General features: G+C 36.6%; 2 protein-coding genes and 1 non-coding gene across 4 annotated transcripts; 1 reads left to right on the plus strand and 2 right to left on the minus strand.

The window, feature by feature from the left end:
* Positions 1-402: 402 nt before the first annotated feature.
* LOC136799632 (uncharacterized) lies at positions 403-4,789 on the minus strand. Its single transcript, XM_067056355.1, has 3 exons — positions 4,743-4,789; positions 3,689-4,512; positions 403-446 (listed from the first exon to the last, which is right to left on the minus strand). The coding sequence occupies exons 1-3, from the start codon at positions 4,751-4,753 to the stop codon at positions 403-405; spliced, it is 879 nt and encodes a 292-aa protein (XP_066912456.1). The 5' UTR covers positions 4,754-4,789.
* Positions 4,790-6,758: 1,969 nt separating this feature from the next.
* Positions 6,759-24,950, minus strand: LOC136799567 (probable inactive serine/threonine-protein kinase bub1). 2 transcript variants are annotated; one of them, XM_067056289.1, is made up of 32 exons: positions 24,785-24,950; positions 24,508-24,573; positions 23,528-23,666; positions 23,001-23,197; positions 22,385-22,527; positions 22,089-22,291; positions 21,569-21,739; positions 20,797-20,936; positions 19,485-20,470; positions 18,922-19,113; positions 18,707-18,757; positions 18,485-18,541; positions 18,318-18,362; positions 17,848-17,892; positions 16,483-16,533; positions 15,993-16,049; positions 15,509-15,619; positions 15,259-15,309; positions 14,963-15,010; positions 14,733-14,777; positions 14,384-14,437; positions 14,149-14,190; positions 13,773-13,817; positions 13,412-13,622; positions 11,856-12,043; positions 11,445-11,548; positions 11,082-11,186; positions 10,100-10,189; positions 9,223-9,377; positions 8,663-8,831; positions 8,214-8,326; positions 6,759-7,804 (listed from the first exon to the last, which is right to left on the minus strand). In XM_067056289.1, the coding sequence occupies exons 1-32, from the start codon at positions 24,916-24,918 to the stop codon at positions 7,633-7,635; spliced, it is 4,380 nt and encodes a 1,459-aa protein (XP_066912390.1). In that variant the 5' UTR covers positions 24,919-24,950; the 3' UTR covers positions 6,759-7,632. The 2 variants fall into 2 exon arrangements, with proteins under 2 accessions (XP_066912390.1, XP_066912391.1); XM_067056290.1 differs by lacking the exon at positions 16,483-16,533 and having other exon boundaries at positions 7,546-7,804.
* LOC136799637 (U2 spliceosomal RNA) lies at positions 9,650-9,842 on the plus strand. The gene has a single exon (XR_010845538.1). It is a non-coding gene; the product is annotated as a U2 spliceosomal RNA (small nuclear RNA).
* Positions 24,951-25,735: the final 785 nt, after the last annotated feature.

Consider the following 25,735-nt stretch of genomic DNA (forward strand, 5'->3'; position numbering starts at 1 on the left):
TGAAAGCTCTTTTTACGCCCTTTTTGGGCGTCTAAGTCAATACCGCCTTTTTTCCCCGGGATTTCTAAATATGACGTAATTAAAGATGGTAACCGAAGAAGTGGTATTTTCAAAAACATTCACATTTGAGGATTGTGCAAGGGCCCGAAGGGCCCGCAGTGCAATCCCGATTTTATGAATAAAATCGAAGCCAACGATCTAATACTGGATTACGCCCTTTTCACGCTGAAAGTCTGAAATGTCATTGCGAAATTATGTAAAAATTAACAAGTCAAAGACTTTTATTTTTAAGATTAGCCAATTCGGGGTGAGAAATAAATTTGACACAATTTTGATTATTTTTGGTTCAGATACATATATTTCTGAGTAAAACTAATGAAGAAAAACACCAAGACATGGCAACTAATTGCCACGACCTCGTCCACGTCCGCGGAAATTGCCACGACCTGAAATTGAGAACAAATAAAATAATATACTGTTATATTAGGCTGATGAAGGGGAATAAGGTGGGCGGGCAGTATTAGATCGTTGGCTTCGATTTTATTCATAAAATCGGGATTGCACTGCGGGCCCTTCGGGCCCTTGCACAATCCTCAATTTCATTTCATAAAATCTCCGCCCGATCCAATACTGGATTACGCCCTTTTCTCGCCTTCAGTCTGCAAGTCATTGCTCAAAGCCTCTGTTTAAAGCGTACTATTTATTAGAGAAAAGTGCTGATGTAAAATCATTTTCCTCAACTAAATCTTTTTTGTATCGCTTTTCAAAAGTGGTTGAAGTTGACCAGTGTGCTCTTTTTAGAATTTCTTTCATTGGAACACCTTGAGCATAAGCTTTTGAAGTTGAAGCCGACCTAGTAGAATGTCCCTTAAAGGTTGAAGTATCTATCCCTGCCAAAAATAAGGTTTTTAACACCCATCCAGAGACGGTAGAAGAAACTACTGGTTTATGGGGGTTCACATAGCTCAATAACAATTGACCTTTCCCCTCTCTCCAAGTTTTTGTTCTTTCTAAATACAAATCAATGTTTTTACAAACACACAGATTTTCATCGTCCTTAAAAGGAAAATATTCAATTGGAGGTCTGACTTTTCCTGGTCTGTCAACCTTAGTTGGTTTGCCAAATGAAAAAATATATTTTGAGTGATGCTTGACCAAAAATGCTGTGTCAAGGAAAGTTATTTCATGCGCTCTGGCTGTTGAAGTTAACGAAAGGAGCATTGTTAATTTGAAGGTTAATAATTTGTCACTGGCTGTTTTTGAATCAATAGAGGTTAAATATCTAACTACTACATCTACATCCCAAATAAAATTGTATTTCGGTTGAGGAAACCTTTCATTATGAACACCCTTGAGAAGAGAAGAAACCAAGGGATGTTTTCCAACCGGTAAACCATCAATAGGTTGATGGTAAGCAGATATTGCGGACCTGTAACCAGCAATTGTACTATGTTCAAGGCCACTCTGAAAAGAATCAGTTAAGAACTCTATGATGAAATTTAGAGGGCATCGAAAGGGATCAACTTGTTTTGTACCACACCAGCTATCCCACTTACCCCAGGCCGATTTGTAATGAGATCGTGTCCCTGGTCTTCTTGAGGCAGTGATGAGCTCTGCAGCTTTCTCCGATAATCCCTCTGCTTGGATTCTCTCCCTGAAACTGTCCAAGCCACCAGTTGGAGGCTTTGGTTCTGTATTAGAGGGTGTATTATGTTTTGAGGGTTCATCAAAAGGTCCCATTGGTTTGGGATAAGAATAGGATTTTGAATGGACAATTGAAGAAGTTGTGGATACCAGCTTTGAGTCTGCCAGGCTGGTGTTATTAACAAGATTGTTGCCTTTTCGGCTGACACCTTCCAAAGAACCTTCCCTATTAGACAAAATGGTGGGAACGCATACCCCCTTATGTGAGTCCACTGAGTCTGAAATGCATCCTGTCCCTTGCTGTAGGGATCTATTTTCCAAGAATAATAAAGAGGTACTTGGTGGGTTAGTCTTGAGGCAAAAAGGTCTGTACACGGTGTCCCCCTTGCTTTGCAAAGTTCTCGAAATATCTGAGTTTTTAGTTTCCATTCGCTTGAGTCTTTCACTGATCGTGATTGGCGGTCTGCTTCCACATTCAGGCGCCCTGGAAGATACTCTACAGTAATCGTGATCTGATGCTCTAAAAGGTATTTCCAGATCTCCTTGCTTAGGTCTGTTAACAGTTTGCTGTGGGTTCCTCCCATTTTCTTCAAATATGTAAGGGCTGCTATATTGTCCATCTGAATGTGAATGGACAATGTTTGTGGAAAAAGCCTGTGGAATGCTAGTATTGCTATTGTTTTGCAGCTTTCAACTCTAGTACATTGATATGAAGATCCTGTTCTGGTGCTGACCATTGACCCCCTGTTTCCTTCCCCTTGCAGTATGCACCCCATCCTTCCTTGGATGCATCTGAAGATATCAAAAGTTGAGGAGGAGGTAAAACTAGAGAACGTCCGTTTGTCAATTGAAGGTTTTGACACCACCAGTTCAGTTCTTCCTTCACCTCTTCTGATAAGGAAATCATTGAGTCGAAATTTTTGTGTCTCGACAGCTCTTTTATCTGTTGGCTTTGAATAGCCCTGTACTGAAGAGGTGCAGGGAGAACTGCTACTGCTGCTGAGGACAAGAGGCCAAGAAGTTTTGTGAGATCCCTTATCGATACCTGAGAAGATTCCAGCATATTCTGACACTGGGAAATTATCTTTTCCATTCTCTCTGGTGGCAGGCTCAATTTTAAATTCAACGAGTCCACTTCCACCCCCAAAAATTGAATCTGATGAACTGGTTCTAGAACTGACTTCTTCATGTTGATTCTGAATCCCAGATGTTGAAGTAAAAACATCAAAGTGTCCCGGGCCATTCTTATCTCTTGAAGGGAAGACGCCAGGATTAAAATGTCGTCCAAGTAAACTATTAGGCGGACATTCAACCTTCTCAATAGGGCTATAGGAACTTTCATCACTTTTGTAAAGACTCTGGGTGCTGGAGCAAGGCCGAAGCACAGGCAAAGAAATTGGTAAATTTTTTGTTTCCACTTGAATCTCACATACTTCCTGGATTCTTGACTTATCGGGATTGAGAAATAGGCGTCCGAAAGGTCTATCTTGACCATGAAGTCCCCCTTTTTTAGAAGTTCTTTGAGTAAGGACAAGCTTTCCATCTTGAAATGAAGGTAAGGAATGTGTTTGTTTAGGGACTTCAGATTTATCACTGGTCTGTTCCCTCCATCCTTTTTGGAAACCAGGAACAGAGAACTTAGAAATTGATTTTGGTTTTGAAAATGAATTGTTTCTATAGCATTCTTTTCCAACATTTGCTCTATCTCCTGATCCACTAGTGATATCTCCTCTTTTGACATGTTTGGAGATTTGGGAATTTGATTTTGCCTTGGAGTTGAAACAAAGGGTATTTGATATCCTTGAACTGTTCTCAGTATCTCTGGATCTTGTGTTAGTTTTTCCCAATTTTTCAAATAAAACTTCGTTCGACCTGCCTTTGGCAGGTTTTTGACTAGTTTCTGAGGAAACAGTGATTTTACTAGAGGGTGCACACAAGAAAGGTCTTGTTCTTCCTGGACCTGTCTTAGTGGAGGAATGGGACTCGGTTTTGGAGGTACAAAACAAGTTGATATTTTTTGGTTTAAGATAGGAAATTTTCTTACCTCTGAATGAGAAGCCTGGTCTTGAATGCCCTCTTCCACGGCTTGCTGGAAAAGAGCCTCCTGGAAAGGGCCTTTTTGAACCAATTGCAGGGAATCTGGGTCTAGTTGACGTAGATGATGATGCTTTCACTCCAGTAAATACAGATTCTGACTTTTTGATAGCTTTGGTGTCTTTAATCAATTTGGTTTCGAATTCTTCTCCAAATAAATGCTTGTTATCAGCCTTGTTAAGCTCTTGACTTTGGTTCTTTAAGATATCTTTTACTCTTGATGAGGAGTCAATCAGTGTTGACAAAATATTCTCTCTTCTGTGATAGTTGCATGAGTTTTGGATCTGAGACAGCAAAAGTATTGTTTGGTCAAGAAGATGCGAGAGGTGGACGGTTGATTCATCCTCAGGATTTCGGCTTTTTTCCTGGTCAACTGCATCCCAAATTTTCAAAAGTGGTCCAAAGACCAAAAACATTTTATCTTGAATTGTCTTTAATGTCTTTTCTGATTTAAGAGTTATTGATTTGTTATTATTTGACAGTATCGTGCGGATGTAGCTGTCAAGATCAGGTACCTGTTTTAGATTTGTTGGTACAGGATTTTCCCAAACAATGCTGTCTTTGATATCTTTATCAGCTACATGCAGTTTGATATATTTGTGGATGTATTCTAAAAGATTGTTTGGGAGTTCCCATTTCTCTTCAGCCGCCTCTGGATCGAGTTCAAATCTGTCAGTAGGGGCTGGAGGTTGTTCGTTGATGGGCTGGACCTCATCAGCATGTTCTTCTACAGGTTCCTGAGGAGCTGCAGGGACATTATCTCCATTACCATTTCTAGGAAAGAGATTTTGAAACATTATTTTACCCTTTATAATCACTGAATGAAATAAAGGATTTTTGATTTTTTTTTTTTTTAAACTTTATCGAGTAAAATAATGCCTTCAATATGTTGGGGCAACACTACCCTTCATAGTCACTGAATGTAATGAAGGTAGTTAATCTGCTAAGCTTAGATGATTTTGGATTCATAAAGGAATGTATGGAATTTTAAGTATTCTACTTACTCTGCGTCCATCTTTATCAGCGCGAATTGGCGAAAGAGGCTTTGAGCAATGACTTGCAGACTGAAGGCGAGAAAAGGGCGTAATCCAGTATTGGATCGGGCGGAGATTTTATGAAATGAAATTTGGAGGCAGTCAGCTGTGTGGTTTTTGACATGGAAACTGAGCTTATGTATTGTTTTGGATTGAATTATGATATTATTGAATGTTTCATTTCATTTCTCACATCTGGGAAAGCTTTGGAAGCCTATAATTTGAGTGAAAGCAACAATTTGATTCTGCGAACTGATGTTTTCGAGCAGTAAAACTTGTACACCGAAAAAACTTTTCAAAGTGATGGACTATAGACTATGAACCATGGTATGAATAAAGTTTGAAACAAGGAACTAAACACATTCAATGATGTATCCATTATGAGTCTTAAATCCAGTGGAAATCCAGTCTTTGATGAATCGTGGCACTCATGGCGCCAGGAGGCAATCCTGGAAAATTGAGTAAAACTATGCATGATTGACGTTCAACCTGAAGACACGTTTCCCTAAGAGATCAACACTGAAATTCAACTGTAAATGATATAAACAGATTTGAGAGAGCACAAGGATGATATATTTTGTTGGCAATATGTTTTTTGACGAGAAAATGCACTTTTATTGACTTAAAGCCATGTTTACGCGTTGTACGCAGAGTTGACGCAAAATACTTGGAGATTCCCGGAGCACGTGGAAGGCCATTTTTTTCAAAAAACTTGGACTATTTTAGTATTTCCAGTACCTTTTCAACATTAAAAGTAATGTGTCAATCCATTTTGGTCAACCACAGCAAAAATTTTGTAAAACGGTCTATGTATCGCAGAAAAATTGAGAAAAACCTCTATTTTTAACTTTCTGCGCCGTTTTTTTCTCAAAACACGTTTTAGGGGGTTTTCCCGCACCTTGTCAGCCTTTTCTCAGGATTGAGAAAAGCTATTGACTTGAAATTTTCAGGGTAGTTTTCCATTATGGTAAGCCTCAGGATGAATGAAGCAGTTTTTCAAAAAAAATCATTTTTTGACTTTTAAACTGAAAAAGTACAAATTTTAGGTTCCAGACCCCCTGGCTTGAAATTTTGAAAAATTTTTCCACTCATTCTGGAGACTTTCATAATACTAACCTTCACCAAAAAACAATTTTTGAATAGCTTTCTTAGCTTTTCTTAAAAGGTTGACACAATATTTTTATAGCTTTTACCCCCTGGACGATATTACCCCCGTCTTTGCTATTTTTAGAATTTTTTTTTACTTTTTCATATCCTTTATAGTTGTGCTACAATTGTGGAAAGTTTCATTGAAAAATATTTACTACTTCACAAGATATAACAAAAAGTTTAAAAAATGACATTTCAAATTTCTCATATGACTACCCCCTTAACTGGATAAATTTTGGCGGGGATTAAATTTGGCGAATTTGGTGAATTTAGCCAAAATTCGCCAAATTAAATCCTCGCCAAAATTTCCAAATTTGGCAATTCACCAAATTAAATCCCCGCCAAATTTAACAAACATAGAATTATGTGAAAAATCACAATTTTTTATTATAATTTTGAGTAATTTTTACTATTTCAGTGTGACAAAATTTCCAATTCGCCAAATTAAATCTCGTCAAATTTTATCCACTATCCACTAAGGTAATTAGGAGTGATGGGAAGAATTTATTTATAATTCTTCAATTCTTCATGAAAAACGGTAAAACTCTCTTGATTTCAGCCGCGTAACTTTTAAAAGGTATTCAATTACACCGCTCCTGGAGTTTTTCTATTGTAGAATGATACCCACCCACCAGCTAGCAGCACCATTGAGTTTAAAGCCCGAAGGGCTTAGAGTAGAGAGTTTAATTACTCATCAATCTTAATTTGCAAGCTTTTTCACATTGAATTGACACGAATGTGGAGCAAAATTGGTCAGAAAGAAAAATATTCGGCACAATATAACAATAGGGAGACACTGTCCTGATATGAGACACGTGTCTGATATGAAACGGGAACACACTAAAACCTTTAAATGATATTTGTGTTTCATCATCAATTACTGTACAGTTTGTCCGTAAAAAAAGTGGGAGCGGAATATATATTAATTAAAAAGAATGAGTGGCAAAGATGCTACATAAACTCTTGCATGGAGAATATTGTTTTTACTCAAAAAGATGTAAACCAAGCTTCATCTATAGATATTCAAACCAAGTATTATATGGGTATTATATGGGTATAGTATGGGTTTTGAGGAGTTCTATTAAAAGATCCTGTTCCACGCTCATTTCCAGACATTCTGTATATACTTTCATAAAATAACAAAAAAAAAACATAACTAACATATAATATATGTGAATTAACAACAGTAAAATATTAGAAAAGATACAGGTAAAAAAATATTCCAGTCGCCAAGAATGATGAGGGTTCAAACGGTGAACAAGGTAAAAACATTCTTTGCTGAATCATTTGCAGATATCTGAAAACTTTTCTCCTCGATCTCGATAACATAAGATAATTCATCGTTTAGTCTATTTGGAGACTTTATACTTTTGAAAGAAGTGCAGTCAAAATGCTTTATATTGGAAGGAGTTTGAAGGCTTAATTTTGAAATTTAAATATTACAGAAAATTTGACATTTGCTACTTCCAAATAATGCCCTATGAGTACCTTTTTGTGAAGATGAGCAGGTGTTGCAATTTTTCTTATAGTCATTTGAATGGAAATTAGTTTAGCCGTTACTGTCAATCATCCATCAAACAACACCGTAGTGGATCCAGAACGTTCATGAATTTGTTTATTCCTTCTCATACGTATAAAGAGGAGAATGGGCAATTGTCTCCGTTGCAACATGTAACTTCATTCTACAAAACTAAAACCCAATGATTCACCACTAGTCGTCTTCCATAAGCAAGTCTTCTTTCCGCAGAATAGCCGCATCTAATTGCTCCAAGAATGAAGGTTCGGATAATATCTGTTGTAAGTGATTGATTAATAAGTTTATTTGTTCCGCACCGTTGATCAAAATTAAGAATATTTGCATCCAGAGTTGTTCGTCCCAGTCCCTAAAATTTGAATGGAACATAAATAATGTCGATATTTTCAATAAAAACATCTGTAAAGACCAGGTAAATTGTTTTACACTTTTATGAGAGGCTGGGCCGGCTAGGCGGATCAACTTAATGTTTTGTATTAAATCTGTCTATTGACCAATTTGCTAAATTAGATTGCATAAATCAAATATTCCTCTGCCTCCAACCCAATCTTGAACACCCCTACCTCAATAATCTCGCAGTCCCTTTCAAAATAATTAATAGCAATGGGGAACTTTTGGTCACTTTCTCCCAGAAAGAAAAGGATCCCCCAAGAAACCCTCAATTACAAATAAAAGAGTGGTTTAAATTAAGTCTGATTAAAAATAAAATGTTCATGGTTTTTTTTTGGATTGCCCCAGAGAAAATCTAGAAAGCGAACCTTGGTGGGATGTTGCACATTTTGGTGATTTGTTTTTGATTATCATAATAAGTATTGAGAGGATTTTGAAAAATCAGTTCGTGGATGATACCAGCTGCTGCATAGTAATCGACCTGCAAAATGAAAATAGAAGTTGCTTCCAAGTGTGAATTAGAGAGAGATTTGAACAGTTGGAAGTATTTTTAGAGGGTCCCCCCTGGGACCGAGAATTAGTTCAAATTATAGAAAGATTCGAATAAAAGAAGCTCGAATAAGCCAGGGTTCACTGTAATATCGTGCATAATCAAGGCAGGAAGTGAAAAGTTTCACCCTCCAAAAGGCTGTAACAAACAATTGCCAATCTTATTTTGGCATGGCCAGGAGAGAGATTCCTGAATCCCTATTTCCCGAGTTGGTGTGCAATCTTTGGAGGTTTGAACCATTCAGGAAGCATTGCATCCACATCTTACCTCGGGACCCCAGTATTCTCCATTCTTCATGGAAGGACATTCATAGGAATCTTTATGACTTCTTCCGTACAAATGACTATCAGATGGCAAAAGTGCCAAGTCGACGCTATTCTTGAAACTAGTCATCGTTAAACAATGCGTTGATAGCGCACCATCTTTCAAATTCTCCCTAAAAAGTAACATGTAAAGTTTGAAAATCTGCTCGTTTGAAAAAGAAGAAAACGTACTCTTAGGTACATAGCAAAAACAGAAGGGGAGGAGAGGATGCGAATCCAGCTTTTAATAAACGGAGAGGGGCAAAAATGCCGGGAGATGCAAGTTGTGCTCCTTAATACCCCCAAAATATGGTTCGGGGGTTGAAAGGATCGAAAATTTGACAGACAAGGGTCGGCGTATTAGGCACCTGAGAGTACTTTAATACAATGCGAAAACTAAGAAAGCACACTGAGATAAAATGTCTTTAACGATACTTTACTACCTTGAACCTTCCACAACAATCTTTTCATGAGATCCGCAAAGAAGGCATTCGAAAAAGGTTTAAATGAAATTTATCGTCTCACCTGTCACCAAGGAGGAATTTAGTTGGTCGTAAATCACAATGTACAATCTTTAGTTGATGTAGCGTCTGAATGGTTTTTAGGATTTCGTAGACATAAAGTAACGCAAGTGGTTCATCAATTTGTTGTGAGTGTCGTTTGTAAAGTTTGATCAGATCCTGGGAAATAGAAGAAACGCAAAGGGTCAGGATTGGTTAAACACTCACCTTTCATCAAAGAAAATGGAAAAGACATCGGCAAAACAACAACCTCATGTTAACCTCATCACTGCAATGTGATTGAATTTGTAATAAAGTTTACTGACAATCGTGAGCTAGTGATTACCCCTCCTATTTCAAATCTGACTACCCCTCCCCCTCCCCCTGCAAAGGAAACCACAAGTCTTTATGATTCCTTCCCAGCCTGGCTGAAAAGCGAAGCCATCCTCGGTATCGCTTCTCGGCCTAATGGCTAAGATCAAGTGTAGTATCTGTTCTTATCAGTTTAATATCTGATACGCCTTCCATAGTGTTGGCTCATATATTAATCTGATTTTTGTCTTCGGGTCAAGGGAGCGAGGTTTACCTCACCATGACCACGGGTTGCCTCGGCGGTGCACTACAGTAGAGCGCAGCCCATACTTTCTTTGATAAAAAATTGAATTCACTACTTAAAGCTTCTGGCTTCCAGAAAATGTTCATGAAACAATGTTCATGATAACATAGGTTTGGAGGATATTTTCAGGAGTCGAACCGGACTCGATAATTATACCCCTCCCCTCTCACCGGTTGAACCCCCATGACAAAACTGTAGATTTACCCACCGGACACCTGCTACTCCTGGTCCCCTCTAATCCCATGTAATTTCTTTGGAAGAGCCCAAAAGAACAAGAAATACATACCATGAGCGTCCCAGTGTTATAGAAATCGGATTCGTAGCATGCAGCGTTCGAATACATGTTCACGTGATTGATACGAACAAAGTTTTGATGCTACAAAAAAGAAGAAAAAATTTTCCTCATTATTTCCATGTTAGAAATTTTATCTATCATCAGAAATAGCAAGACTCCTATTTATAATACACAAAGAACTGTTTCGAAGTTAACAGAGTTGTGTATCTTATCATTAATATGATTTCAGTATAATAATATAAATAAATCTTGATCAGGTTGGAAATCCAAGATCTCATGTTCGAGGAGAATTACTCCAAAATGTTTCCTTAAGACATCTTTCATAGGAATATAAGAAGATTTCGATGGTTAATTAGTAATCAAAACGTTACAGTACCGTGTTACAGTACTGTATTTCAGTTTTTTTGTCCGAGGTTTTGCACTCGTTTCAAAATTTGAAATATCTTTAATATTTTGATAGCGTTAATTTCTTAGATACAATTTCGATAGATAAAAAGTCTATCTACAATCAGTGCCATAACATATTGGCACTTTTCGCTAATTTACCATTTTTCGAAAATTGAAGTTCGAGCGAGAATGTCAATTTCGGGCCCTCAACTTGATTTCAACGATTATTTCGATCTGGGAGGGATTTATTGGTTTCTAGGCTATATTTCAAGTCCTACTGGACCATTTTTGAACTTTTGAATCCTCACATCCTAAGGTCCTAAGTCTTAAGTCTAGCGTTAAAACTCAGAGTTAAAACTCTACCCTTCGAACCTACTTTAGAGCACTTGCAAATCGATTGTGGTTTCAAAACACCCCGGTGGGTTTCCTTTTTGTGCCAAGTTTTTCGTCACTGATTGTAGACATCAAGTTAATTTTTATAAGCCTTTTACGATTATAATATACGCCTTTTTGTGATTTTCCAGTTTTTATCTTAGATGTGAATATTGTTACTGAGGGTTAATGGGATTTTGTTATATTCAGTTACCTCCACAAGGGCAGCATTCGCCATTCCCAATCGCTTGTGTATGGTTGAAGTAATGTAAAAGTCCCATAGATGTGCGTTACTATGCGCAACTGATTGATCAACCACCTGAAAGAAAAAAGTTGAATGTCCTTCTTAAAATCCCCTGATCGCAATGCTAACAATAGTGTGGCGAACAATGCTGAAACCCCTCCCCCTAAAAAAAGCCGAAGAAAAGAATACTTTCAAGTAGATTGATGTCCATTACCATAGACCTTTGGCAACATTATGCCACAGCAATGCCTATTCGTGTCACAATAGTCCTAAAAATAGTATCAAAACTTTAGAAATCACTGATAGCGAACAATGTAAGAGCCATTCACATACCTTTAAGACAAGAGACTTGTTATTTTCGGTGTATCTTGCTTTATAGATACTCATGCCACTCACTCCACGTTTGAGATGTTTGTTGATTTGTATGTGTCGAGGCCCTACAAAAACAAGTTCAAATCAAATATTAAAAGCAAGTTATTCAAAGCTAAAACTATATAGAGTTGCCTCTATCTAATTAGATTATCAAGGGACTTTTAGAAATTTGAAACATTTTGAACAGTTTCGAATTTTAAAGAGTAATACACTACTCCCTAGCGAGGATCAATGTTTTAGCTCAAATTACAGAAATTATCGAATTAAAGGCTCGAATTAGAGAGACTTGGATGAAATAAAAACAACTCGCCTGAGGTCTTCTTACAAACAAGTATTGTAAAATAATTCTAAAAGCATGGAAAAACGACTTACCTAAACAGATATCGGTGCGCCCATTCAAGTGCGATAGAGGTCCATTAATATGAAGAAAACTATTGTTTGTTGTGATTTCATGGGAGATACTTTCCACGAAATTGTTCCTTGTTTGTTGGTTGAAAGGGTCACATGCTAACGATCTGTTCTCTGATTGGTCAGCAACTTTGTCTGAATCTTTTCGCGATCTGAAAATATAAGATGTAGGTTAGAATTTAATATATAATATTGTCGAACGTGCTAACCGCACTTGCTCAACTTCAGTATCTTTTAAATTACTCGTAGGCCCAATTGTAAACATCAACAGAAAATTTTTGACATGAAATAACTTATTTCTAAATAGACCCTAAAATGGAAATTTATTCACCAAAGGAGCAAATGTGCAAAATTTCGATCAGATCAGACCATTTTCAAAGTGTCCAGCCTACCCAAAGTTTTTAGCCTCGTTTTGGCGAAAAACTCGTGACCATGCCCCTAAAAATCTTAATTTTAAAAGAATGAAAAAACACTCCAAGATATTCACCCAAGGAACAAGTGTGCAAAATTTCAGCTGAATCCGACCATTTTTGAATTCTCCAGCCTAACCCAAAGTTTGAGGTGAAAGACAGAAGGGCATTTACAGATTCTAGCTCAACTGAAGTTGAGAATATGGTAAAGTTCGAACTAGCAATTGTTCGCCCAAAAACAACAGCCACATAAAATAAAAACTACTCTCGGGTATCTAATAGCCGGTAAAGGAATAGATAGCCATGCCTGTGCCAGACCCAACGACTATTGGCATTTGCCGTATAAAGCAAACGAAGAGAGGGTATACCAAGTTAACATATATGTAAGATACATTGTAGCATATACGCGAGTAACGAGTAACTAAATATTCCATCTTTTTTAGGTAATCGCTAGGTACAATGATTGCCTATTAAATGCTTATTGAATATACCTATTATCAAGGCTCGTCGGCAGTATGGTCAAGGCTGCTAGGGCCTGAAACCAGGTGTTTAAGATTCAAATTCCCCTGCTCTTTCTAATTTGAGTCTGCTAAATGACGTGCCCTACGTTCCCACGTGCCCTCATCAATTTCCTGTTAATATTTCAGTTCATAGATAGCCAAGGCAGCTGGTCGTGGATCCCATAAAAACAATTGAAAGACTGTCTATGGCCTAGATTACTGGGCTATCGATGAGTTTCAAGCCGAAGGAAGCAAGAAAAAGCCAAGTTTTAAAACTTGCACCACATTTCGGATGTCAAATTAAATCTAGCACTTTCTTGGTAGGGGGCAAACCTTTAGAATCTGTAGCTTCTTTTGTAGTCAGTTTTTAAGCCATAAAAACTTTAACCACTGGCCTCCTCTTAAAAAGTATTTAAATCCTATCTACTTTCGAACCAAAATACAAACAGATCCTAAAGGTTGGTCCCTACTATAAATGTTACTTCCGATGGTTTGTATAAACACTACGGGGTCAGCCCAACTTCATGTAGGAATTAAGTGGCTTCAAATTATACACAGGAGACTCAACTCTAGCCTTTAGCTATAAATTATATCTATCAGACACTCTCACCTTTCACTTTCACCACTGCACTCTTGAATAGTACTCAAATTGACTGATTCTTGTTGTCGCGTCGTCGTCTCGTTGAAAGCGCTGATGTTCGCACCGAATGTTACGTGACCGATAAACGTACGGGCGGAAGGCGTTGAAACAGGGCGGCTTAGGTGAGAAGAGATTGGAGCTTGCTTGTGAGACATATCCAGCCCAAAATCTGTAGCATCAGCTTAAATAAACAAGAGGATTTAAAGTTTAACAAGCTGTTAAAGAAGAGATAAAACTTTTGATCCTGTTGCATGACGTTTTCAATTTTGATAATTTTGATTCTATTGTTTCTTATTAGCAGTCCCAAAATGAGAAATAATGTGTGCCAAACCTTTAGTTTGTGAACCAATCTTGGTTTCGCTGAACATGTCGACTCCTAGAAGAAAAAAGAAAGAAATAAAATTAAAGTTACTGGTTAAGTTTAAGAACTACATTTTATAAAAGTATTTTTCTCGAAAATCCAGAAAAACATTTTTCCAAGATCACCACTAGGAATAACTTAGAAATCTAAGCTAGATTGATTTAGTCTGATGTTTAGTTGTGGCAGTATTCCAAGGTAAACTTCAAAAACTGTAAATATAGAAATATCTTTACTGTACCGAAAACGCCGTATTACCATAAGCCGTGTGTTTGTAGTTTTGTGAAAACGGGCTTAGTTAACTAGGCTAAACTGAGAATATAGGTTGGATACCAACACTCGCACTTACTTTCTTTTTGTGCTGGTTTGGAAGCATTGTAAATTGTAAACCCTGAAAAAAAAACAATAGCAAAAATCTCAAAATCAGCCGATTTAACGTGATCAGTTCAGAAAATCAGCTAAGTGATAATTGCGCCCTCCGAAAATTTATGAAGGATAAATTATCATGTATTTTCTATATTCTTCCTTGTAGTGTAGTGCTGGAAGATTGATAATAAGTCCAAAAAAGGATCCAAATTAATTACCTGAGTTTTGTTGTGATTTAGAGATTATTTCCTCGTCTTGAAAGATTTGAAAAGCTAGAAAAGTTGATATGCATACAATCAGTACCGTACGATACCCTATATTTAAGGACCCTATATTTTTTAGAACTGTCCTTGGACGTCCTTATATTCAAGGACCTGATTTTCATTTAATCCAATAGATTGGAAAATCGAACAACACCGCGACCTAGTGAGAAGAGATATCTGTCCCTATTTATAGGGACGTCCTTAAATATAGGGATTCGCGCCGTACTGACAATGAGATATATTGAAAACTACCAAACTTTATTTATAAGCAAACTACACTACATTGAAAAAAAGTTTTTATTACCTGAAGGAGGTTTTTCGTCAGCTTTGTCTTCAAATATCGGAAAACCTAGATGACGAGGAAAAATAAAACAAAATGTTTGTCGAAAAGTTACTTGTATGCATTTTCATTCATTCCTTTCTAAAGAAGTTTCAAACATAATGGACAAGTCCACAGTCAACTGAAGTAAGTGAGAAAACGTTATCGTACAAATGTGGTAGATCGATAAAGGTATCAAAGGAAGTTGAAATTACCAGAGTTCTTCGAAATAACATTAGTTTCATCCTTGAATATTTCGAAACCTAGGGGAAAATACAATGCAATATATGTGCAATATCTTTATGATAAGGAACAAAGTAGATGAACAAAGCTAGGTTTCTACTACATCAGAGTCAAAATGTTTACAGAACATATTGTGCACAAAAATTCCCAATTGTAGATTAGCAAGGTCCAATCGTATTTGGCTATTTTTGGGTCCCAAATCGCCCAAATTACGTTATCAAAAGTCTCGGTTGATTTTTTCATTAAAGTTTGAAAAGGAAGGGTTTACCTTCTTTTTGGTTAAAGTCTTTCAAGGATTGCGCTGGGTTGTTAAACATATCTGAAAATATGAAGAAATAATAATTTGAAGAAACTTAGTCACTTTCTTTGTAAATGATAACAGACAAATAAGTAGCAAGCATTGTCTTCATCAAAGATGGACATAAATAGTCTGAAATATTAGCTTTCACACAACTGGAAATCCAGCACTGTGAGAAAAAACTCCGAAAATAGCTACATATACATAATGTTACACTGACCGTCATTCATCGATTCGTTTTGGTTGTTTTGATCATCGTTGAAGATTCCAAATCCATGGGATGATTTTTGTGATAGTTTTTGAGATGGCTCGTCTTGAAACACCGAAAACCCTGCGCAAAAAGAAACAGAACAAAGATAAAAAGTCATTAAAGATGTAGGTACTCGATAAAATTACTGATGTGACACAAAAATGTCTATTACTTTAAAGGGGAAAACTTAGTCGGGTAAAACTTTTCGTCAGGTAAAATTGAAGTCGAGAAAAACTTCATCACTTTGTAAAAATATTTGTTACAACTCCCTTGAAGTCGACAAGAAGGGTTTTTTGCTTGACACTTGCGTAAAGATTTCGCCACTTTTCCCCAACCAATTTTTCCCAACTAAAAAACAGCGTTCATGGCTTGGCCGTACAAAACCAAGCAAAAACAAAACATAGAAATGAACTGTTTGTAACGGAGGAGAGCTTGACTATTTCAAACAAAATACCTTGCGCTGGTTTTGTAGAAATCTTTTGACTTGGCTCATCTTCAAAGATTGAAAATCCTGAAAAAATAATAACAGATGCCGTAAAAATTATAAAGCTGTACTAGAAAAGAGGAGAGAGCCTAAAAGCACAAAACATTTGCTTTAATGCATTTTCTCCGGGTGACGTAAATTATCAAGTCCTTTGTTATATACCTTGCAAAGTTTTAGCTGAAAATTTTCCAGTCGGTTCTTGGAAGATGGAAAAGCCATCTGAGATTCAAACATCTTGGTATATTTTCGTAAATCGTACAATTGAGAATTAAAACTCAAACTATTTTGACACTTTAGAAAGCCCAACTGCAAGGGAAAATAAAATTTGACACCTTTGAAACACACCGCCCGGCCTCATTCGATCCTTGCCTCCCTTAATCTGGTAATAGAGGGGCGAGGAAAGAAATTGCTAAAGGAAAAAGTCAAACAAACGTTCAAATAATGTAAAGTTTGTCTGTACCTTGGGAAGAATGAATCTTTTGGCTCGGTTCGTCTTGAAAAATTGGGAAGGCTGCAATGAAAATCAAAACTGATCAAAATGAAAAGAAAGAAAATTCCTCAAATTGAATTAACTGGTTTCAAGATGCAACTAGAGGGCTGATGCATTTTTTATCAAGATAGCATATGTAACTAATTATGATTGATTGATACTTGATCTCTCGCAACGGCAGATTCAAGACAATAGAGCAAGTACATCAGAAACTTGCGAATGCAACGCTCGTTAAAAGACAATAATTACAATTACAAGTCTCTTCCTTTGACAAGTTTGACATAGTCTAAAACCGCTGTCTACCCATAGTGTGCAAGGGGGTTCCAGGTCCCACCTGAAAATTCAGGTCCCACCTTATCCTAAAATTCCCACCTTCAGCCCAGACTCCCAGATCCCAGCTAAAAACAAAAAAAATATACTAATTTGAGGAACAAAACAAAACTTCTTTACCATAATATGAAGATGCAATATATTACATATGTTTAACTTTCCATTTGCCTATGACCTACATTAGGGGTAGAACTGGGTAGAAACCAATCAAGTAGTCAGACGGCTTAGAAGTAAGTGTGAGTCGTTAGATATAAGTTTGGCATGAAATTATGGCTAATCCTCAAATAAGAAGTTTTGGGGAAAATTTGTCCCGATAACTACAATATTAGTATAAATAAGTGAGGATTCGCCTACAACCATAACTGCAGGGAGGGAGGGAGGTAAAATATCTCATCCTGTCAGCTTTCAGTTAGAGTGTCGACTTGAACAGGGAGATGTGATGGCCATTTTGAACATGACGTCACATGGCTATTAGCAAAGTAGACTCAGTTGGCGGAGGGCACTTTTCAAACAAAAGTTAAACCGCAATTTAACCTATGTTAAATCCAAAATATATTAATATGTCTATTATATACATTTATGAAATATATAAAAAAAATATATCATAAGTCATAAAATCTGAAAATAAGAAACTTTACTTTAACTTTTTCCAAAACACCCAAAGTCCCACCTAAAGAAATTAACTCCCACCTTAACTTGTTTCTCCCACCTAAAACCTGGAAAACCCCAAATCCCACCTGAAAATTTTCGACCCAAATCAGCAAAACCCCCCCCCCACTATTCTGGGGGGGGGGGGGTGTGCACACTATGCTACCCGAAGGTAGGGGGTGCCACTCCTTTCCCTGATTTTCTCTACTTACCCTTAATCCGTCTCTTCAATTGCTGAGCATCAAGCAGAGAGGCATCAAGTACTATTTTGAGAATCTTTGGTATGACCCGGCTGGGGATCGAACCCACAACCCATAAAAATATCAAGGACTTAAATCCTATTTGATAGAAATGTACCTTGTGATGGTTTGTCAGTTGGTTCGTCTTGGAATATTGGAAAAGCTATAAGTAAATTATAATAAAAATACAATATAAAGATAAGGAGATAAAATATTGGAATATAAGGTCAAAGATCTCAATATGGGTTGCGTACATTTACAATTATATCTTGGACGAAGACTTCAACTTCAGAGTTTCAGCATTAAGGAAGATTTCACTATATCAAAGAAAGGAAACTAATAAAAGAAGCTTAATAAAGAAGCTTAAAGAAGAAATTCTGAAAACATAGATCCAAAAATTTTCTGGCGTGTAAGAAGAAACCCAAGAGTATCGCTTCAATTGTAAATAAATAAAGAATATTCTCTTAATTGTTAGGGCTTGAAAACACAAGAAGTTTTTTTCACGTTGGTGCAATACAACATGCTCTATCCCACCAACACATGAAAAAAAGAAAAGAGAAATGGGGTGGGGACAAGAGAAAGCCGTACCTTGCGAGGGTTTTTCAGTTGGTTCGTCTTGGAATATTGGAAAACCTAGAAGGAAATGACAATGAAAATCGGTAAATCAGGGTAAATAAGAGAAGAGTGAGCAAAATATTAGAATTTTTCAAGGTCAAATATGTAACCATGGGTTGCGTACATTTACAATTATATACCTGACGAAGGTTTTGAAGACAGTTTTTGGCTTGGTTCATCTTGAAATATTGGGAACCCTAGAAAATATGAAAATGAAAAAAATTAGATCATTATTTATTATAAAGTATGAAAAGGTCAAGCGTATGAAATTGATCTATCAGGCTTTGAAGATAGTCTTTAGAATTTTTCTTTGACAAAGATGTTCTCATTTTCTCAACTTCAAGAAAAGTTCTTTCAAATACCTTGAGATGTTCCTTTCTCTTCGCCTTGATCATCATCGAAAATAGAGAATCCTTGAAAAAAACAAGAATTAAAATTGATTAAAATGTGATTCGGGGTCACATTCAAATCCATGCACAATGGAAGAGGAGGCTTTTGAGAATTTTTTGTGGCTCACAGATTTGCATTGTGAAATCGAAATATAACTCAATAATGTCACTTTGAGCAACAGTCTCACCTGCTTGTTTCTGCATGAGCTGTAGGTTATTTTTCATGGAGTATTCGAACCTATCAACATCTAAAGTTTCTTGGAACATTTGTTTCACATTCTCAAGTGTCGGTGAAGAAGTTGCACCTAAGGTTTCGTTGCCAACCAAAGATGATGTTGCACCTAAAGTTTCGTTGCCAACCAAAGATGAAGTATTCCCTCCTGTAAAATAATTCAATTAGAAACAATTTAAAGAAGTGCTCTTTTAAACTTTCACTCTTTCTAGGTAAATATCATTCTCGAGATCAATCGTTTCGGTTATGATGATTTTCAATAGCCTCAATATACCCCGTCTCAATAAACCCCGTCTCAATAAACCCTGTCTCAACAAACCACTGTCTCGGAGAGTATTTTCCAAACAGTGTGGAATAGAATGATGGAAAAAATATAATATTCTTTTATCTTTAGTCAATCAAAGGTGGGGTACCAATGCTTTGTTTTTTTTCACAACTCATAAAACACAGTAGAGATTTTGATTTAGCCTTAATGGCTCCTTAAAAGGTCTATGATTAGAGTGCGTGTTTCAACTTTACCTTCGACTTTCATTTTGAACATCATATTATTGATGGAATCACACGAATCGTTTTTCGAAGCGTTCTGTTGTCTTAACATGGAAATCCTTGAAGTATCATTTTCGTTGAATGATTGGAAAGCTCCTTGTTTATTGATGTTGGTAAAGGTAGAAGATGTATCTCTGGTTTTATCCAGATCGTTCAAAATGTTGGTGGCGTTCATTGGCGTCCGATAGGGTTGACCGCCCGTTACTCCTTTCCCGAAGTGTGTGGTATCATCCAATGCATTCAGTTGACAGGTCACGTTAGATCTTGGTTGCGACGAGAATGTTGAAGGTTTATTTGTTGAAAGGACAGTGTCGTCGATGGCTTGCAATAAGTGTGTTACGCCTGCTCTAGATTGCGTAGTCGATTGAGTGCGTCCAAATGGTGTAGTATCATTGAAAGTTTCTTGTGATGCTGATTTTGCGTTTTTCGTGTCATGTGGATCTTCCAGGGGAGGTGTTCTTTTAAATTGTTTAGTTTTATCCAGCTCTTGCAGCTGGCGAGTGATGTCTGTTTGTTTTCTATGCAAGGGGATTGGTCTACCGAATTGAGTTGTGGCGTCTAGTTCTTGTAATTGGTTATCGATTTCACCTTGCTCTCTTATTGTTTTAGCAGTAGTGGGAAATCTACCAAACTGTTCAGTCCTATCCAACTCTTGCATCTTGCATGTCAAATCCTCTTGGTCTTGGAGATTATTGGAGAAGATTTCAGTGATTCCCGTAATATCTGGTTGTTTAGTTTTCAGTGACCCAAAATAACCAGTACTTTCAATGGGCGAGTTGAATTCATCTTCGAGGTTCTGCAAAATATCACCAATGGTGTTGTTCTTAGCACTGGATGGTGTACGGTTAATTGCTGGTTCTTGTGGTGTTCCTGGCAGTATTTGTTCTGTCGGTTCTGGTGTAAGGGATCTTGTTGCTGCTTGGTGACCAAAGTCCAAGGCTGATCGCACTATTTTTGGTCTAAAAGTAAAATGTTCGATATGTTGCTTCGGATGGCTAAGATGTGTTAAAAGTAATGCTGTATATGCCTACATATTCGGAAACTTCGGTTAAAACGCTATCTTTGAGCTGGCTTAAATAAAACACAGATAGCTAAAATAACTTTGTATATTAGAAACATATTTTTCATTGATTTTAACGAGAGGAATCCCTTAGATGGAAAATGAAGCCCTTATTTGCGATCCAAAATGCTTTACCCACGACGTTTTCACACAAACACCGGTTTGAAAGTAGAATCGGTTTAAAAAGCGTACCTAAATGAGTTAAATAGAATCGACTTGTAATACCTTTGTTCAGCAACAGTATCTTTCTTCTTGAACATATCATATCTTGGGAGTTGCGCTTTGATTTCTTCGAATGACATCTCTCTTGTGCCCATGTTAATGACATCTCTGCAATATTTGTGGATCACTTTCGGATCGTCAATCTATACAGAAGAAGTTGATTTGTTTTGTGTATATTTTTGAAATATCGTTTGAATGCCTCGGGTAGCTAAACAACTGGAGAGTACGCGGGATGGAAGGGGAATCTTCCGAAACTTAATAACTGAGAGTTGGTATGAGTGTTTTGAAAAGAGATTGACAATTGGAACATTCAAAATCTTTGAAAAGCAAGCATATCCCATGTAGAAAATTTATGTACTATTTAGTATTTTGAAAGAAAATAAAAATTAATGCACGCTCATGAAACGGGCGGATAATGCTCAAGGGTTAAAAATCATTTTCAAATCAGTCAATTATCACAAGAGAGGTCGAATGTGCTTTGCTTTGCACAGATCTTTACTCAATGGTCATTAAAACTTTGTGTAGGTGATAATCTGGGCGAATTATAGTTGTTCCCTCTACATTAAGGCGATGGCCGAACGGTCAAAGGCATCAATGTTAAAAAGGTTCGAATCACCACTCCTTCAAATGCTCGGTTATTAGATAGCCAAGACGGTTGGTCGAAAAACTATCTGAAAGTCTGAGATAACTGGGCTATCTACGCAAAATATCGACTCTTATTCATCTAGCTTAAGGTTTAAAAGCCTCTACACCTTGGAAAGAACACTTGACTTACAGTTTTGCTGTAGAAAGGATCTTGAACTTCTTCACGTTTCTTCGAACTCAATGGTTTTCTTGAGCTGACGACGATCTCTTTGGGTGTGGCAGCATGAATTTCAGTACTTTGTTCTTCTTCTTTGAAAATCTCAAACGCGCATGCTCCAGATGAAACTGACCCTCCTTTTACCTGCAAATAACCAATAAGAAAACTTAGCTAAATATGAAATTAAACAATTAAGAATCAAGTGTTCTACCAACTTAAACTGAAAATACCTGCAAATTACCAATATCAACTATTAAATCACATTAATGATCTAAAGCTACTCTATAGGATCATTTTGAAGAGGAAAAAGTTAAGAGTTAAAGCTCCGCAATTTTTCAAATCCATTGTCAATTGATAACGGCTCAGATTGAAATCTCTTGAAATCTACACGGTACAAGGTATTGAAAGGGTGATAAAAATTTTGCTTTCCTTAATCAAAAAGCAAATGTCAAATATAGCTTCTACATTTTGATAAAAGTTATGATTCACTTACTTTTGTTCCTTTCACTCTTTGCATCTGTTTGACATTCTCCCTATTATTGGTGGGATCCAAAGGATTGCTTTTCAATTGACCGGTTGCCGATGACAACATACCAGGGTTCGATTCGTCTCCGTAAATTTGGAATCCTCCCGATTGTCTATTTCCACTTGGTTGCCGTGAAGAAGAGGTCAAAGAGCCAAGCTTTGTTCTTGAGCCTAAAATATAAATTATGTAATTTTGTCAAAGAGAACCTCCTTAAAACAATTTCAGGGTTAAAACACATATAATGGAGAGAAATGAAATTTTACTTTGGTTTTTCATTCGGTCATTGCCAACTTTTCCAGACTTCATAGGTTTGAGGACGCCAAGAACTTTCCTGCTTCGAACCTTCTCCATTTCTTCTTCAACAGATTCTCCTGAAGCTCGTTTCATCATACGGTATTCAAATTCACTGGAAAAATAAAGAAAAAAACTTGCAAGTTTTATGAGTAAGATAATCAAGTTGCTGACCAACATCACCTTCCTACTTGAAATGTATGGATCCTCCTTTCAAAGAAAATGTCCAGCCAATTCACATTGATATAACCCTAACTAGAGATTTATCACAATGTTTCTCTAAGAGCCTGTCTGTAAGTGCTTAGGTTTCGAACACAGTCCATTGCGGTGCAAGTCTGTGATCGAAAACCTCACATTATTATCGATTGGCTTTTCAACTCCCGTTGGTTAAGTAAATAACATCGGTAAATTTTAAAACAAAGTAAAAGTTCCATTCAGAAGATCTAGGGCCTGAAGAAGTACTTAAATATAGTGCTTTTCATTATCCAAAACAAGCAAAAACTATTTTTCCCAGCTAAACTTTATCAATTGCAACCAATAATACTGATAGACAGACCTATAAAATGCTTGTGACTAAAAAATCCTTACCTTTTAAATTCTTTCAACCAATCAAGGGGTTCAACATTTCGATGAATTCCCAAGTTATAGATTTCATTTGCCTGCTTTGTTGATCCGATTAGTTCCAAGTGTTCAGCGTAACTTTTGTAAAAGCCAGCCAAAGATGTCCCAATGTCGTTGTCCATCATAAACTTGAAAGTGTCAATTGGATCGTCCAAAATATCAGTCTAAAATAAAAATGGTAGAGTAAGAAGTGATCGCAACAATACTTTGATAATTCTTTTAGCCAAAAGCAAAACAGAGAGAGAGGAAAGAGAAAACCTTAGCCTTGGTGTAATACGAGTCTTAGCTATTGTTAGTCTAGATCAATCTTAATTAGAAAAAATAACTAGCAGTTTTGACCAAGTTGGACCACTATCATAAAAAAGTGAGATGTTCTATAAAAAGGGGTAAGTGATGTCTAACATTTCCTTAATCTAGTAGTAATATTTTTGTATTGAAAAATTGTCAAATTCTAATTGGATCACAGAGTTCCACTGAAAAAAAGGACTTAGTACCATCTTCAACCAGAGCTCAATATATGTTTCATTTTGATGGAATTCTTTCATATCTTTGTAATGAACCAAACAGTTTTGAAGCAATGTCACTGTATCTTTATTAATTCCTGTGTAATTTTGCTCCCGCCAGCTGATGTATCTAAAAAATAGGGAATAACAAGTAATACTTTAATGGACCTACCTATTTATAAAACGAATAATCAGAATTTAATGGAAGTAATGTATAATTTTGGGCATTGCCATTTTACATCATTGTGCGAAAAATCATGAAAATCTGTCGAGTATAAGTTGAAAAAATGAAGGAAAACCGTTTTACGCCGGTTTTCGCCTGTTCCGGCGATTTTTAAGGAGTTCCGGATTCAAAGGATGATTTTTTGGGAAATCAAACGATGCTAAGTTTTGGGCATCATCATAAAGAACATTTTTCTGTAAAGAAACAATTAAATAAGTTGAAAAAATGTGACGGAAATGTGAAAAAACGACGATTTCCGGCACATTTCCGGTTCTACAGACCGGAAAAAATTTTTTTCGGCAAACGGTTTTCGACACCTTTTCGGCAGTACTAATGTGCATCTATGTGCAAAAAATCGCAAAAAACTAATGATAAAATCTCGAGAAAATCTCAAAAAACCGCTTTTTTCGGGATATTTCCGGTTCTACCGGCCGGAAAAATTTTTTTTTCGAAAATTGGGCTCCGTCACATTCAAGGGTTTATAGTAATGCACCTTTGTGCAAAAAATCAGAAAAATTGAATGAGCCAATCTCGAGAAAAGTTGGTAACTAACGAACGAACGAACGAACTAACTAACTAACTAACTAACAAACACGGGTTAATTTATAGGACCTCCACCCCACCGGGGTAGGTCCAAAAAGTGGGAGAAGAAAGTTTCAATAGAAAACGTCACCAAAAATGCAGAAATTAATTTCATCATTAAATTGCAAATCTATTGAGATATTTGTTTATGCACGATAGAACTAACCTATACCAAACATTCAATTTTTCTTGCTGATTCTCTCCAGTCTTTCTCAATTCAAGTTCGTAGCTTCTGTGAAAATGAAATTTTGTACAATATTAATATAGAGGGAAATATAAAGCGAAAATAAGTTCCAGAAATTTCTTTCCAATTTAGTTCAATGAAAATTAGTAACCTTGAGGTAGGTAAGAGCATTGCCTTGAGTTTTATCATACAGTCTGTCTCCAATAGAAACCTTCAGAAATGAATGCAGAACTGTTTGTAAAATAAATATATAACATACTGTGCTTCATGATGTAAGTAGTTAGAATCCACTTGTAGAGCTCTTGTTAAATCACCCATCCGTCGACCAGATTTGAGTGGTTGAACATTCTCTTTTGAAAGTTCCCATGCATTATCTACACCATCAACCTCCATATTTTCTTACCTGTTGAAAATTATTTATTGACCTAAAAATATAGAGGATGTATAAATTTTCTGATATTCGATAATGAATAAATTATTATATTGATAATTGATGAACATTTTTGTTCAAGTTTTCTAAAATGTTCAGTTTAAAGTAAGTATTATCAAATATTATGGATGACGAGAAAGAAGTGACCGCTGACACTCAAAAAATACATCACATGTCACTGTTAAGTTTATTGTACCATGGATTATAGCTACGGATATGTCATCCTAGAAATTGCAAGTTTGCCTTTGCCCACTTTAATTCATACGTCATCAACTACTCTAACTTGGGACAAAAGGGTCATTCACGTGGGACATGGGACTGTTGATATCTGGCCTGTATTTTCACTTACTGTTAAATCTCTTTGACAACAAATTAGTTTTGATAACTCCACCAAGTTTATCAATCATACTTTCTGTCATAACATGTTAAGATAAATTTCAATGATAGTGTACCCTTTTTAACTTTTTTGTTTTCATTTAAAATGACCAGACGCCGATTGAAGAATTAGAGAACGCCCACCGCCTAACCGCCTATCGCCCGATGGGATCAACAAATAACGAAATAACGAGTGTGGAACTTGCCACGCGATTGACGTCAAACGCTCCATCGTTTTGCCACTAATTTGGTCTTCTTCGTTCCAGACATTTGCGTGTGTTCCACTACGGATTTTTTTAATATTTCGATTTGAAAGCCTACTCGGTGCAAAAGAGAAATTGTGTATTTATTAAGGTATGTGGAAACCTTCTGCACCAGTCCTGACTCTTTTATTAATAGCTTTCG

This window comes from Clytia hemisphaerica, unplaced genomic scaffold (assembly GCF_902728285.1).
Source record: "Clytia hemisphaerica strain Z4C2 unplaced genomic scaffold, Clytia hemisphaerica genome assembly, whole genome shotgun sequence".
Taxonomy (NCBI): Eukaryota; Metazoa; Cnidaria; class Hydrozoa; order Leptothecata; family Clytiidae; genus Clytia; species Clytia hemisphaerica.